The sequence below is a fragment of the Meriones unguiculatus genome (assembly GCF_030254825.1).
Source record: "Meriones unguiculatus strain TT.TT164.6M chromosome 13 unlocalized genomic scaffold, Bangor_MerUng_6.1 Chr13_unordered_Scaffold_48, whole genome shotgun sequence".
NCBI classification, from domain to species: Eukaryota; Metazoa; Chordata; class Mammalia; order Rodentia; family Muridae; genus Meriones; species Meriones unguiculatus.
Window position 1 is genome coordinate 587,675 of NW_026843654.1, and position 16,389 is coordinate 604,063.

At 44.7% G+C, this 16,389-nt stretch overlaps 1 protein-coding gene across 1 annotated transcript; it reads left to right on the forward strand.

Annotated features, from left to right (window-relative positions):
* Positions 1–13,688: 13,688 nt before the first annotated feature.
* On the forward strand, positions 13,689–14,461 carry LOC132651352 (pro-adrenomedullin-like). Its single transcript, XM_060376577.1, has 3 exons — positions 13,689–13,777; positions 13,929–14,078; positions 14,269–14,461. The coding sequence occupies exons 1-3, from the start codon at positions 13,689–13,691 to the stop codon at positions 14,459–14,461; spliced, it is 432 nt and encodes a 143-aa protein (XP_060232560.1).
* The last annotated feature ends 1,928 nt before the right edge of the window (positions 14,462–16,389 follow it).

Here is a 16,389-nt window from a genome sequence, read left to right on the forward strand (position 1 = left end):
TGTCCCATAATAAAGTCATCTGTCAAGAAAGTCAAAGAGGAAACACAGATAGAGACAAAGAGAACAAGACAGACAATTAGACAAGGACGCCCTTGCGGGTGGTACCACAGAACGCTGATTGAAAGGCTGCCTGGCGGCAGCCATCTCTAACAGGAAATAGATGGGAGGAGGAGCGTCCCAATCCTAGCCTCCCAAACCGGAGCGTCCTCCAGTTCCCAGTCAAGTGATAGTCTGATACGTCTGTCTATCACAATGAATGATCAGATGACTAAAAAAAGGTCTAGATAGGCGCCTAAACAGAAACAGATTGGTAAGACAGAAACAAGCAAAGCAAAACAGAAATTAGACTAACCTGTTTTGAGCTCAACCTCCGAACTCAGTCTGATGAGGGTTGGGGAAGGGGCACGCCCTTTCCCGGTCAAACGCACCAAAAATGTAAGGCCTGGGGTCTCACAGCTCAGGAGTTCAAGATTGCGCCCTTCCCAGAAATCCCCACAGACCACGACTCCATGCAAAAGCAAGAGTTTTTTGTTTGTTTGTTTGTTTGTTTGTTTTTTGTTTTTCCAATCGTGATACGGTCACCCCTCCAAAGACAGGAGACGACCCCAAGCATGCAAAGCACAGGATTTTTATACTTAAAAATCTGGCCACTTTTGCTCTATACATTGATTGGTCAGCAAGAATAGCATGAAGATAGTTTACAGCTAGTTGTTTGCAGTTTTTGGCCATTTGTGAGTTTTCTCAAAACAATTCACCCTGCCGTTATTTTTTAAAACCTATCTCGGAGCAGTTTATCCTGCCTTTTGAGAGCTACGTGGCTCTGGCTTTAATTCAAAGATGGGAATAGTCACAGCTGTTTTTTATTTTACAGTTGTTTGCATACTCAGGTGGTCTCTCGGATGGAGATGAAGAGAGAGAGAGAAGGAGACAGCAGGACATGATAGCAGAAGAGAGAGAAGGGGGCACCCCAACAGAGAAGGGGGAGAGCGCAAGAAGGCAATAGCAAGAGGGCGAGAGGCCAAGAGAGAGACAAAGTGGGCAGGCAGATCCTTTTAAGGAGCAAAGTAACCACACCTGCCCTCCCTGGCAGTCAACACGTAATGTCATCACAGGTTGCTAGGAAAGCCAGAAACAGGTGCCTAAATACTAAGAGTTGGCATAGGCCTTTAATCCCAGTACTCTGCCAGGCAGAAGCAGGCCAGTCTCTGTGAGTTCAAGGTCAGGCTGGTCTACAGATCTAGTCCAAGATAGCCAAGGCTAAAAGGAGAAACCCTCTCTCAAAATACCAAAATATTCATATGTATAATTAATACATTCTCACTAAATATAGTAATATAAACCAATATATTTAATAAATATGTTATATATTAATATATACATTTTGTTTTAATCATATGTATATGTTTCAATTTATGTTTTAATCATATAGATATATTATTGAAATAAAAAATCTGAGCCAGGCTTTGTGGCACATATGTCTAATCCTGTCTCTCTAGGAGACACAAGCATGCTGCTGTGTAAGTTCAGTGTCACCCTGGTCTACAAAGCAAGTCCAGGACATGCACGGCTAGAGAGAAACATTGTCTAAAAAAACAGGCTAGTTGTGTGGCTAGATATATCTGAAATCACATAGTGTGACAAGGCTATAAGAAAGTCTTACAAGGCATGGTGACACACATCCATAGTCCCAGCACTTGAGAGGCAGATGAAGGTAGGTCTCTGTGAGTTCAAGGTCAGCCTGGTTTACAAAGAGAATCCTGGATTGGCAATGATGCACTGAGATACCATGTCGCAAAAATAAAACATTAAATTAAATTAAAAAAATCAAAGCCTGGATTGTTGGCAAATGCCTCTAATACTAGCACTATGACTGGCAGAAGGAAATGGATCTGTGTTAGTTTAAGGCCTGCCTGGTCTAGAAAGTATGACAGGTCAGTCAAGGCTATACAGAAAATCTCTTTCTTAAAAAACAATATCCTGGGATGTAAACAAAAAAACCTTCTAGTATCTGAAGGTTGTTTCTTTTTTTTAACTTTTAAAAAATTTATGTTTTTGTAAATTACAGTTTATTCACATTGTATCCATGCTGTGGCTCCATCCTTCATCCCCTCCTTTATTCAACCTCCTAACTTCCTCCTATTTCTGTCCTAAAGTCCACTGATATGGGAGGTCCTCCTCCAATTTCATCTGACCCTAGCCTATGAGATCTCATCAGAACTGGCTGCATTGTCCTCTACTGTGGCCTGCTCCCCCATCAAGGAGAGGTGACCAAAGAGCCAGACACTGAGTTCATATCAAAGACAGTTCCTGTTCCCATTACTAGGAAACTCACTTGGAGACTGAGCTGCCATGGAATATATCTGGGCAGGAGTTGAAGAGGTTCAAGGTTATCTCCATGCATGGTCTTTGGTTGGAGTATCAGTCCCAATGCCCTCCTTGTTGAACTCCTGCCCCCTCAAAAGTCTTCCTTAGTCATCAGGGAAATACAAATCAAAATGAACCCAGGATATCACATTACACCTATCAGAACAGAAAAGATCGAAAACTCAAATGACAACACATTCTGGAGAGGATGTGTGAAAAGGGGAACACTCCTCCATGTCTGGTCGTGATGTAAACTTGTACAACCACTTTGGAAATCAATGTGGTAATTTCTCAGAAAATTAGGAATAGTGCTACCTCCAGATCCAGCTATACCACTCCTAGGTATATATCCAAAATTTGATCAAGTGTACAACAAGGACATTTGCTGGACCATGTTTGTAGCTGCTTTATTTGTAATAGCCAGAAGCTGGAAACAACCCAGGTCCCACTCCATTGAGGAATGGATATAGGAATTGTGGTACTTTTACACATGGGAATACTACTAAGCATTTAAAAATAAGGAAATCATGAAACTGGCAGGCAAATGGTGGGATCTAGAAAAGATCATCCTGAGTGAGGTATCCCAAAAGCAGAAAGACACACAGGGTATATACTCACTCATAAGTGGGTATTAGACATATAATACAGGATAAACATACTAAAATCTGTACTCCCTAAGAATCTACTAAAAAAAATTTTTTTAATCTGTTTTTCATCATAGCCTTGGAGGAAGTAAATTATTTACCATGTTCACTTATAACGTAATGGAGGAAGTCACCAATTGTGGTTGTGTTCTATATTTTGAAACATTGGAGTAGGTATTGAAGTTTGATGTATGTGTATCAAATCCAATCACAGAAGTTTATTAGGTAAATCTGTTATTCTTTCTGTGGCTGCTGTTGATCTAATGCATTTCCACTTGCTGATAGGTATTTTTCTGCTGAAAAGTATAGAATGGGATTCCCATCATCTATGTGATCCATTGCTTATTTATACCATGTGGTATGTGATCATGCTTTTCAATGAAGGGCCTCTGAGAAAGCATGGTGCTTTTGTTTTTCATTTTCACAAATTCCTTTAAGATGTTTGTTTTCAAGCCTGATTTGGATGTCAGTAATTAGGCAAAGCTGCATTTGAAGTCTTGATTCTCATGTCAGCTTTCTGAGTACACGTCCAAGGGTGGAAGATGTTCCCCCAATGTGTTCTATTTTTACCAACATTAATGTTAAAATGCTTAATAGTGTATATGTATGTATGTATATATGCATAAATATATATGAATATATATATACACACATATATATGTTATTTGAAGTTCCATTCTTCTTATGTTCCCATTAGTTACTACATGACACATAATGTTGAAGTACTGCCTTCTGAGAGAATTATCTAGAGGTGCTGAATAATGTAACAGCAATGATATTTATTTCAAAACAGCATGTTGTGTGTGTATGTGTAATCTGACTATGGGTTCTTAGGCCATGACAAATGTATGAAGACTTGGTGACAGCTTTGTGGGGTTTATTTTAGTCATTGTTATATGTTCAAAGTCATGTTGCCAGTTTTGCTTACCACAGACATTCCCCACTGAGTTCATTGATACTCAAATAAACTTAATTGAAATATTACATCAGTAAAACATTGTCTTCTATCCAGATTATAAACCTATTGTCCTATAAGGATGGAAGAACATGAAATAATAATAATAATAATAATAATAATAATAATAATAATAAATGCTATGTACAAATTAAAATGATATAATGCTGTCATTTTTTTTTGGAATGTGTTAGTTCATTCTTAGGAGTAAAGACTTATTCATAAAACTGTCTCAGATCTACAAGTGAATGTCAGAGAGTTGTCTCAGTGGGAATACTTGGTTGTTTCTAAGCCTGATGATTTGAGCTCAATTTCTGGGTAGCCAATATTACTCCTATAGAATTTTTCTAATATTTCTATACTTGGGCCTTTGTATGTACAAATTCACACACCAGCACATACATAAATCATTTTTAAACCTAAATAAGGGCCAGTTCTTTCACTGGTCAAAAGACTCTTTGGGTTTCATGTTGAAAACTCATATATGGGATGTAAACAGATAGTAAACAGCAATAAGTTGTCCTCTCATGGCACATACATACTCAAACATTTTTCAATGGATGAAATTAAAGCAAAGGAGAAAACCCACTTACTGACAACATCAGAAATGATTTTGCAATTGTAAATAAATGTAGAATTTGAAGACTTATTACTGTTCATTAAAAGAAAAAAAATGTTACCTGTGTACATCTTATTTTATCCATTCATTCCTTGATTCAAGAATAAGTCATTAAAAATATCTTAGCTTTGCTCAGAGATGCATCCCTGTCATCGTAGACCTGGGAGTCCATGGAAACCTAATCTTTCTGAGATTATGGTCAGCTTGGTCCACACAATTAGCTCTCTTTTGTGTTTGTTCGTTCATTTATTTGTTTGTTTTTTAGACAAAATTTCCTTGTGTAGTCTTGGCTGTCCTAGATCTACTTTGTAGACCTGGCTGGCCACAAATTCAAGTCTCTTCTTCCCTGAGTGCTGGGATTACAGGGGTGTGCCACCATGCCCAGCTCCAAAACTGAGTTCTAAAACAGGCATGGCTATGTAGAAATATCATGTATTTAAATGATCCCCCAAAATGTACTCTGTATCTCAAATTATAGGGTTTTTTTCCCCCTCAGGGATAGTGTCCACAGAGCTGGGTCCTGGTACTGTTCCTGGTACTGTTCCTGGTCCTGGTCCTCAGAGCCTAGCTCTTGGCCCAGCTGTGGCCCCAAAATTCTGCTGTCAAGCACTGGCCCTGTTGGGCTTTTTTTTCTGGGGCTCAATCTATCCCAGTAGACCCCCTGCGCACCAACTACACACCTGGCAGCATCTTCTATAGATGGATGCACATGCCCAACTCGCAGGAAACTCTCAACAAAAACAGGCTCCATACCCCTTGGCTAAGCCACCCACTGTGGGCCGATGGGGAGGCCCCATCTCTGAATACATCACTTAAGTTGAGTAAGCAACACGTTTTAAATAATAATAATATGAAACCAACAACAATAACACAAGAGTGAAAAACAGCAATTTAAAAATATACAAAATTAAGGGAATCTTTTCTCTAAGGGGAGAAGGCGCTGGATGCAGCTCAGCCGGCAATTGTACGAACTATATGTCTACCTCGGGCAGCGGGGACAGGGGAATGGGTGCCCCCAAGTGCACTACAGTGGAGAGAAACAGTAGCTCATCCGCCAAGTCCACAAGGGCCTGTGTGTCCTCTGATGCTAAAGCCAGAGGTTGCACTGGTCCAGCTTCTGGCAAGACTGGGGATCCTGCAGCCATGGGATCCAGGATCTCAGCATCCTCTTTGGGCTTAGCATCTGCCTCCAAAACCAGGCTCCGTTTCTCCTGTACCACCAAGGTGTCTTGCATGGACAGCTCTGCAGTTGAGGCCCCAAGTAGCCCCGGATCTGGGCAAAGAAAGGGGTGAGCCGTCATCTGGGATAAGGGAGCAGCCTGAAGGCACGCAGAATGGGGTGAGCTAACCCAAGATGGCCTCTCCATGCCAGGGAAGGCACAGTCCCCTCTCCTACCCGCAGGACAGTCGATTTGACAGTCTTCCTCCTCTGCTTCCTTGGCCAGAGCTTCAGGACACTTCCCCTGTGGGACACGGGGTTGGAATCAGCTGCTACCTCACTAGGCGCCTCCCTCGGGTCCTCATCCTCCTCCTAATTCTCCTCCTCCTTCTCAGGCTTAAGCTTATCTAGGGCTTATCCATTGCCCGGAGGATCTCCCCAGATTGGCAGTCCGACTCTGCAGTGGGCACATGGATCCTTGCATAGTCCAGCAGCCGTCTCACGATGGCCAGGTCCGGGGGCCCAGAGAAATCCTGGGGGAATTTCTGCAGCCACTGGGACAAGAACGAGAAGATGGCACTGTGGGTGAGAGCAGGGCAAAGGGACACTGTGTCGGGAGTCTGGCCTCTCTTTGGAACTGCGGGGGGGCATTGGTATCCCCCAGGGCCTTTCCTTTTTTGTCTCTCCCTCTGCTGCTCAAAACCTAGGAGCCCAGTGGGAAATCTCTATCCTCTACCAGCAGGTTAGGTCGTGAGGACAGTCCCTAGGTAGAGAACCCCAAAGGTGAGGCTCCTGGCCAAAATTGGCCCTCCACCCTGGCCTTAAATGCCCCTTCCTGCTCACCACCCCCTCCACCCCAAGCCTACTCATGTCTTTGTCTGCTTTTCCGCCTGAAGGATCTATACCTGTGACAGTTCACGGGGGTGATACCCCTACTGCCCCGTGTCCCCAAGCCACCCAGACATCTAGAAGGAACTATTAGAATCTTCCCAGGGATGGGTGTGGGGGTGCTAGGGGCTCCATCCATAACAAACACCGCAAATGGGGTCCAGAATCCTTTACACAAATGGGGAAATGTCGCTCAGGGCATGAGAAATGGTGGTGTGTGAGATTCCCTGGGGAAGGTGAATGGCACCTGTGAGAGCCCCACCCTGCCACAATCACCCATGTTTGGCCATGTCACTTTAAGGGGTCTGGCCTGGGACTCAGGATGCTGGGACTCACACGTCCGGTTCTGTGAGGGCACAGGGCACTGGCCCTGGGAAACAGCAGGAGAAGATCTGAGAGCTGGCTAGATCCCTGGTGGAACCACTCTCCTGCCTTTTCAGCATCAGGTCCAGAACCAACCAGATGGTGGCAATCTTTGGATAAAGGGCCAGAAGGTGGGCAAATAGGGAATCATCTACTTCACATCGTCCATGTGATCATTGCTGAGCATGAGGATGCCATAAAGGAAGGCTCACTACCTTTCGCTATGAGGAAGGACCAGGGCAGGAGGGAGGCTTTAAGTGTGCAAACCCCGAGGGGCACCAATGACCACTTTCCCTACACCTAAGCGGGAAGCAGGCATGAAAAGCGTTCCTCAGTGTCCCAACAGGAACACTCTTCCAGGCTGCGATCGCGGTGGATGGGGGGTGGGGTGGACCAGAAAGCTTCCCTGCTGCAGGACAGCCCTGGTTACCTTGGTCTCCCAGTGGGGAACAGGCCAGAAATGTGTCAGGGAGCGCACCACATGTCTCCAGCAGCGGCACAGGCGACCACCGCTGTCTTCTCTGAGACCTCAGCCCGTGGAGGTCTGGAAGCAGAAAAGACTCATCTCTCCAGCTCCTTTGGACCGGCTGGTCTGTCCAGGCTGCTGTTGCTGCTGCTGGCCTCCCGTTACCTGGCAACCAGGGTTCCGAGTTCCATCCGGAACCGGGCTGAGGAAGCGTGGTCACTTCCTGGAGTCACCCTGACAGAGCCTCCCCATCCTGGGCTCTCCCTGGGGACCACCAGCCCTGCAAGCTCTGCTGATTAAACCATCAACAGTTCCAGAGAGAAATGATGGAGAAGTTGCCTCCCGTCACCACTAGAGGGCATAGAGGCACATGAGAGGGTGCAAGGATGAAAAGAACAGCAGCAGCGGAGAGGGATGGCTACCATCCCTCTTCAATCTTTTATTATTATTATTATTATTATTAATATTATTATCATTCCTTTCTTCTTCCCTAGTATACTGCAAACAAATTCACCTTCTTTCATCTCCCCTACTGAACTAAAATGTTCTCATCTCTCAGCCTTTGAATATGTAAGTTCTTTATCTTTTCTGGGGTGTTAGGTACCTCTTGCTTTCCGTTAGGTTTCATAGTAGAATTTATAGTGATGTATACATTTCTATGCATGGTCTATAGGTTTTATTATGGTGGATTAACCCACAAGGCTGTAAGCTTATAGAGAAAGAATGGTGTTTTCATGAATCATTTTCTGTGTGCTCAGGATTTAGCACAGTATTGGGTACCTAATTCACAATAACTATCTGTGGAAGGACAAATAACCTTTTAATCAGTAAATTCCTTTAATAAAGTCTTCATAATCTGATAGTAATACAGAATTCCCACCTCAAGGATGGGAGCATATAGCATTTTATTTGTTAATGCCAGCCATTGGGCCACCTGTAAAAATCATTTCCTAAATTCTTTTTCCTGAATTCTTGTTCTGTTACTGCTGTTACTAGGACAGTCTCCTCTATGCCTGTTGCCTTCTCTGTGTTCTCTTTAATTTATCCCATAACAAGATACTTCCTTTAAGCTTTAGTGAGCTTTAGCATCTGGCTTCATTATATCCAAAGACTATCTGTTTCTGCCTGTTTTGTACAGAAGGCAGGAATACAACTCAGAGGTAGAACATTTGCTTCACATATAGGAGGTAAGGAAGGAGGAGGAAGGGGAGGAGAAAAAAAGGAGCAGGAGAAGTGAAACATTGTTTTTCTTTATGCAGATGCACTTCCTTCAATACAGGGGTTAACAGTCTTCTTGTCTCTGCATTCCAAATAAGGTAGAAATTCCAGATACAGCAACAGTGATACTTATTTGGTGTTAGTTTTTAACCTGGTCCTTCTCCTGACATTTACTCTGTAACTGCTTTATATGTAGTTGGTTTTATGTACATGTTCATTTTCTGGGAAGAATAATTTTTTTTCATTAGGTTTTATGAGAAGTCATATCCTCAGAAAGTGTCCTGAGCTTTTAATCCTACCATACTTATCCCTAGGAGACCATATCTTCAAAGGTGATTATATCCTCTTTGTACATCATTTGATGTTATGACTTCAGGATGCATCTCGAACCTTGTTTTCAAGAGAATGTTATAAACAAGTCTTAAACTTAACAGACATTTGTGCCTCATGAAAAAATTTTCATCATAAAATGTCCTGTCTGAAAAGAAGATCTGAGAACATTGTAAAATGCACTCTGTTACTTTCATTTTTGTCATTAACATTATTAGTACTATTTACAGTTTTTCATTATTTTGTTAGAGACCCAAATATGATGACTCTGGTGTAAGAGACTGTGTACACACTGTTAACTAAAAAAAATAAAACCACACATTCAAAACAAGTAAAACCTCCAAATATTGATAAGAATTAGGTTTAGATTTAGTGCCCAAAAATAATTCAGTTGAAATGTGGGAAAGATATTGAAAGACCATTATTCAGCAAGCGTTTAGAGTATATTTGTAAATATGATGAAAGGATGTACACATAAACACAACCTAAGAATATAATATAGGATAAACCTACTAAAATCTGTACATCTAAAGAAACTAATCAAGAGGGAGGACCCTGACTAAAATGCTCAATCCCTATCCCGAAAGGCAAAGAGGATGGACATTAGAAGAAGAAGAAAACAAGAAACAAGTTAGGAACCTGCCACAAAGGGCCTCTAAAAGGCTCTGCCCTGCAGACTATCAAAGCAGATGCTGAGTCTTATGGCCAAATGTTGGGCAGAGTGCATGAAATCTTATGAAAGAAGTGGGAAATAGTAAGATCTGGAGAGGACAGGAACTCCACAAGGAGAGCAACAGAACCAGAAAATTTGAACACAGGTTTCTTTCCAGAGACTCATACTCCAAACAAGTACCATGCATGGAGATAACCTAGAACCCCTGCACAGATGTAGCCCATGATAGTTTAGTCCAAGTGGGTTACATAGTAATGGGAAGAGGGACTGCCTCTGACATAAACTTATTGGCCTGCTCTTTGATCACCTCCCCTGATGGAGGAGCAGCCTTACCAGGCCACAGAAGAAGACAATACAGCCACTCCTGATGAGATATGATAGACTAAGATCAGAAGGAAAGAGAGGGGAACCTCCCCTATCAATGGACTTGGGAAGGAGCATGCATGAAGAAGGAGAAAGGAAGGTGGAATTAGGAGGGGAGAGGGGTTATAGGAAGATACAAAGTGAATAAAGTGTAGTTAATAAAAGTTAAAAAAATAAGAAATATTTAACACAAAAAAATAAATAATAAAAAAATTCTTGAGCACACACACAAAAGGTGGAATTTCATTAAGCAGGATATTTTTTTTCCTTTTTGTTTTCTTGCCAGGAAAAGTTTGAATATGTTTCTCCCCTCTCCTCTTTTTTGTTCCTGTCCCCTTCCACTCCTGCCTTCCTTGCTCAGTGTGAATTTACAAACATTGCACTTGAATGGATGCAATTCTGATTCTGCGAAAGCATTGCCAAAAGGACCCCTGAAGCCTCACTTCTAAACCTTGAACCCCAAATGCATTCTAGCTATTTTTTTCTTGCACTGGTGATGCAACTCATTTTCTGGGGGGGGGGGTAGATATCCAGACATGGTGAATTCCTCATCTACCCCTCCCTTTCCCCATGCTTATGTCCTTTAGCACTTTGGGAAGCACATTGACAGAGGTTCCCCACCCATGCAAACCACAATCATACATGTGCTTTCTAAGATTTTCTAACAATTTTTTTCTAGTTGCCAGTCTGTTACCTCGCCTAAAAAATAATCAGCTTGGTTCTCAGGTAACAATCTCTTAAGTGCAGCCAGGCTAATAAGGCAAGTGTCAAAGCACTCAGATGGGTATTCTTCGCACATTGCCAGTAAACTGGCACAGACCCAGGAGCCCAGTGGAGTCAAGCCTTCCCCATTTGGGTTCAGTTCACTTCCTTATTGAAGCCACCTAAGGCTCAAAAAAAAAGTTTGAGGGATTGAAGGTGTAGCTCAGTTGATAAGAGGCAGAGCAGAAGGATCAGACATTCAAGGTCATCTTATAGCTCTTTAGTTTCAGGCCAGACTAGGCTACAGAGAACCCTATCCAAATAATAATAATATTAATAACCACAATACGTTTTATCTAAGAGCATATTTGGCGATCATTGTTCGAAGCCAGAGCTAACCTCAAGTCACCTACTTTCCTCAGAGAGGAAGCAAGGAGGCAACGAGGTCCGGCCTGGCAGGATTTTCTGCACATAGAACCCTCAAGATTGGTAGAGGCTGGAGAGAGGAGTTCAGCTTATGAGACATATCCTGGCTGTGAGCCAACATCTGGCTGTCCTTGACTTGAATAGACTGGCCCAAGGAAATGAAAGTAAGACCTGATGTGGCTCAGGCCCAGATGGAAATTCATGACAGGTAGGTCACATCCTCAGAGAGACTGACAGAGGGTGCATTGACAGTTAATCCAGCGATGAAGTGAAAGGAAGGGCGAAGAAAGGGCAGAAGCCAGACAAACTATAGTGAAGATGGTGCAGACAAACCACCACCTTAGTGGGGCTGCTGCATTGACTGTCATGGGACCCAGAAGGCCCTAACGAGGGCCAGTTCATCAAGATGTAGCCCTTTCTATATCCATATCTCAAGCCCCTACCAGAAGCAGAACCTGGAATCTATCCCCTGCCCCAGGTGGAACTCAGAACTCCTCTTCTAGGAAGATTCCCAGAATAAGTGACCTCAGTGCAGCCATTTATCCCCTTGGTTCAAAGTTCATGGTTTATTCTGGAGAGTGATAACTGGGCTGAGCCAGCAGTGCTCAACCCAGGCCTTGCTTTGAGCAATGTCCATGGGACACAGTGGCCAACTGGCTTTGTGTGTGGTCTCAGATCTGGTAGGAATGTTGGAGATCTGCTGGCCAGGATATGAATCAGACAGAGCTTATCTGTGTCCAGATCACTAAGACTTGAGGCTAGCAGCTGGGTAGATCATATCTTTAACTTCAGGAACCTTCTAGGAAACTTGCCTGCAGAGCTATGCCTTGTTTCCCTATTTGGCTCTAGAAGGGAAGAAAGTGAACTCAAGGATCCATGAAGATTACAAATCAGAGGCAAAAGTGTTTGAGCTGATTCATCATGAATTAGCACATACCTCTGGGTGGGGGCAAGAATTTTCTTCTTCACCCTTGATGAGAATGATGACCCCAGCCAGAAAAAATACAGCCCTCTCACCCACACCGCTGTCTTTCAAGTTTGGGCTCTAAAGCTTCCCACCTTTAGTATGACTGGGCAATATACTTCCAATCTTTGAACTTTACTTTGATACATGAGAACCCCAGTTCGGGAGCATGTATAAGATCAAAAGAGACAGCAAGTAGCACACATGTAGTACTAGTGTTCTCCCTGTCAGTCAATCCTTATGTTTGCAAATGGGTGAATGAAGGTAGTCAGGCCAATTCTCAGGTCACAGCCTTATAAGGATATAGCATTATGAGGAAAACAGAACTATCTGTCTTCCTAATTTTGGCTATTCCTGTATTTCCAAATAGGAATGTGAGTTCTCAATCTTCAGATAACTACCCTCTCCAAACCCTAATTTTCAATTCAGCTGTTTCCAGCTTTGCCCTTATTATGAAATCTTGCTAGCCAGGACCTAACCCTTCCAGGTATACTCTGCATGAAGAGGTAGGGATCAAGGCTCAGCCAGGTGCTAAGCTGGCAGGGGGCAAGGCCCATTTGAGGCCATAGCTCCCCAAGCCTAAGGTCTAGGTTAGCCACGTGTCCCGCCTGTCCCCCAGTTCTTGCAGCTCTATCCTGAAAGCGCAGACCAGCACCCTGGGGTGTAGTCTCTCAAGGAAAAGGATTCCTCTAACCCAAATTGTTCTGGCTTTCTTTTCCTTCTCACTGCATGAGCCCTAAGCCAGGAAATAGGGCAGCGGAAGTCCTGCACCAGTCTAATCTCTCGACACCGATCTCCGAAATGCCTGGCCACAAAGGACCTCTACCCTTATCCCTATACCCACAGGCAAGCTTCTGGGCAGGCCTTATCTTAGAAGCCAGCACGCTGGAGGAAAGAGAAGTCTCCAGGGCAGAGCAGGCCCCGACAGACCCTTAGTGTATAAAATGCTGGAGCTGGCTTTGGCTGTTCAGTGGTTTATTGGTGGCACTAGGCAGGAGAGCTCCAGCGTTACCGCTCCTGGTGTCTCATCGCAGTGAGTCTTGGACTTGGGGGTTTTGCCAGGGTCAGCCAGACATCTCAAACTTTCTCCTATTGCTTGACAACTTACTCCTTCAGCAGATAGGGACCGCTGTTCTCCAGCGTGTTGGGGAGTGGGGTGTGGCTTTGCCAAATCCCCAAAGCTTGGAGACCTGGACAAGTGGATCCCACAGGGATCCACTGTAGAGCACACCTCATGTCCCAGGTCTAACTCATGCACCCTGCTCTATCTCACCTGAAATCTGTGGGCCAGGATCCTAGGACTTGAGTTGGAGACCTCTGGAAGCCTGGCACTCCGGCTTCCTTTGCTTTGCTTGTCACCAACCTGACCAGCCCAAAAGCCTCTGGGTGCCTCTCTGCTCCAAGAAGAGAAAATCAGCAGAACCAGGCAGAGCGCCGCCAAGATGCTCCCCCTCCTGCCACTGCCCTTCCTTCTGCTCCAGGGCTGTGCAGCTGGCCCGTTTGAAAACCCTCAGCTTCTTGCTCCTTTCCAGGGTATATGAGCATCTGCACAGAATGAAGCTGGTTTCCATCATCCTGATGTTTCTGGGTTCACTCGCCTTTCTAGGCGTGGATGCTGCACAGCCAGAGGATGTGTCCTTGCAGTGAGTTTGGGGCAGTGCTTTCTTCATTCCTAATACATGGCAGTCATGGAACAATGAGTGATGGCCTGGAGGGGTTAGAAGGAAGTGGAGATGGGAGCTGGCCGGGACATCACTTGAACTCAAGCCAAACACACCTGCTTGTGTTTTCTAGGTGGGATAAGCTGGCACTAAGTAGTGGAGAGATGGAACTGCAGGCATCCAGCAGCGATTCCTCAGAACTCACTGGTGGGGAGACAGTTCCTATGGAGACTTTTGTTCTGGACCAGGAGAAGGAGAGCACATCTAAAACTCCACAAGCCAGGTAACTACACCCTCTGCAGAGGATGTGCCCTTTCGACTACCCAGGCCCCGGGAGGATTGTCCAGGCCAGACTGCAGCTCTGGTGGAGGGAGCAGGTCCCAGGTCCCTCAGGTTCTGTTTGGCCCTGGTCCGAGGTGCTTAGGGCCAAAGCCCTGGTTGGTTAAGTTTCAAGTGTCCTTCCTTCTCTGCAGCACTCCAAGCTCAGCCCACTTTCGAGTCAAACGCTACCGCAAGATGATGAACCCTGGCTCCCACAACTCTCGATGCCGCTTTGGGACCTGCATGTTGCAGAAATTGGCCCAACAGATCTACCAGTTGACAGACAAAAGGAAGGACCCTGTTGCCCCCAAAAACAAGATCGGCCCTCAAGGCTATGGCCGTTGATGCCGGCGTTCCCTGCCGGAGGTCCTCCAGGCCCCATCTGTGATGTCCTCCCAAGAGCAGACACAGGTAACCGCAGCCTCCGGGACCCACTGAGTCATCCCTAAGCGCTTTAGGATTTAGTTAAGGGTGGCAGCAATGAACAGTTGGGGTACTTTCCCTTTGGCACCTGCTTTGCACCAGGGAGGACTGAGACAAACCTGCAGAGATCTGCCTGGCTGCCCCTAACGGAGGTAGAGGAACCCAAGATCAAGCCAGGCTCACCACACACACTGAGAAGTACAGACTGTTACTCTTCAGGCAGGGTTCTGAGCCGCTGCCTAGCCTGCTCACAAACTGGTTTCTCACGGGAAAATAAGCCTCATTACTACTTGAACTTTCCAAAACCCAGTGAGTAAAAGTGCAATGCTTGTTATACAAAAGTAACTGTCATATTTAAGTTTGTTTGTATCAAGAGGTGCTTTTCTTATAACTTCAAATATGTAGAGATATTTTTGTACATTATATATTGCATTAAGGGCATTTTAAAGGAAATTATATTGTCACCATCCCCTACTTTAAGAAGTGAAGGTCTCAGCGAGCTATAAGGTTGTTTGGTTGAGTATGTGTGAGTGTGTGTGTGTGTAAAGAGGAGAGCGCCGGATTACCACCTGTGGAAGAAGAAAAGACATTATGTCTCTTATAATCTATTTACTTAAAATATGTGACCTGGGAAAAAGCAAACCAATAAACTGTCTCAATGCTGATTCATTTTCAGTTCATGCATCTAAGGAAGGGTGGTCTTGGTTTGGGTTGGCCTGTGGGTGCTGGTGTCTTGCTTCTTGTTTTGGGAAGACAGAACTTCAGTGTGGGTGTAAGCCAACATTTCTTTACACGGCTTTATCTGTCACGAGTTCTGTTGTCCATATGGGTGTACAAAGCGCGTGTCCTGGGTTCACCACCTTGCGTGGCGGCCAGACCAGGAGAGATAGGGTGAGCCCCAGTAGGTAGGCAAGCATGGGCTTCTCAGATTGCCCAATACACTCCCAATTTTATGGGGGTTGCTCACCGAACCTGAGCTAAGGCATTCTTTGGAGACTTTCTAAGTAGAGAGTTTATGCTGCAGCTGCAGGTATTAAATAGCTACTCAGGCAAAGCCAGCAAAATGTTCTCAAGTCTCTGAGAAACTCTCAGCTAGGAGCCCAAGTCCTCACTAGACCCTAGCATCCATGAGTGGGGCTGTATCACCCTCTGCTGTTTGTCACACATGGTCCCTGAGAGTGGTGGACAGTTTAATAAGTGCAGTTTAATAAGTTCTCCTATGTGGGAGTCAGCACATAGCCTTAATGAAAGAAGAAAGAAAGAAAAAAAACAGTTTGCAGATGCCAACTGCCCCCCCCGCAACTGCATGATGGCTTGCTGTGCCAGGATAGTTACTCGATGCCCTCATGCTGTGCAGCGAGCAGCTGCTGGCCAGAGACCAAAAGACAGACAGACAGACGTGCAGCCAGAATCGTGCGCCTCTGAGGGCCTGAGACCTTCAATGTTCCTTCTCCCCTTCCAGGCACCTCTTCCTTTCTCTTTCCCAAGTCTTTTTCATGCTCCCTTCCCTTGCCTCTCTCTCCCTTTCCTTTGTCCTTGCTTTCTGTCACCTCCAGAGCAGGTGAGGAGTGCTAGATTCTAAGCTTGAAGGCCAGGTGGCACCATATACATGCCTACGTAGTAGGCTGTGTATTGTCTTGATCAGCCAATCCTGGAAGATCAATTATTGTGCTTTCCTGAAAGATTTACTGGCCATTTGAACACTCTGAGTTGCTTGTGTCTCTAGCTAGTATAGAATATCTGGAAGCTCTTTGGTTTGAAGGATGGAAGTGTCTGAGAATGGCATTAAAGAGCCCTAGCTAAGGGGCAGGATCTTTTCTTCCTTGCAGAAGAAGAGAATTATACACAAT

Excerpts from the sequence above, each read along its gene's own strand:
- LOC132651352 (XM_060376577.1), top strand. The coding sequence starts at position 13,689 with ATGAAGCTGGTTTCCATCATCCTGATGTTTCTGGGTTCACTCGCCTTT. Across the intron at positions 13,778-13,928 it reads CCAGAGGATGTGTCCTTGCA|GTGGGATAAGCTGGCACTAA; the intron begins GTGAGTTTGGGG and ends TGTGTTTTCTAG. Across the intron at positions 14,079-14,268 it reads TCTAAAACTCCACAAGCCAG|CACTCCAAGCTCAGCCCACT; the intron begins GTAACTACACCC and ends CCTTCTCTGCAG.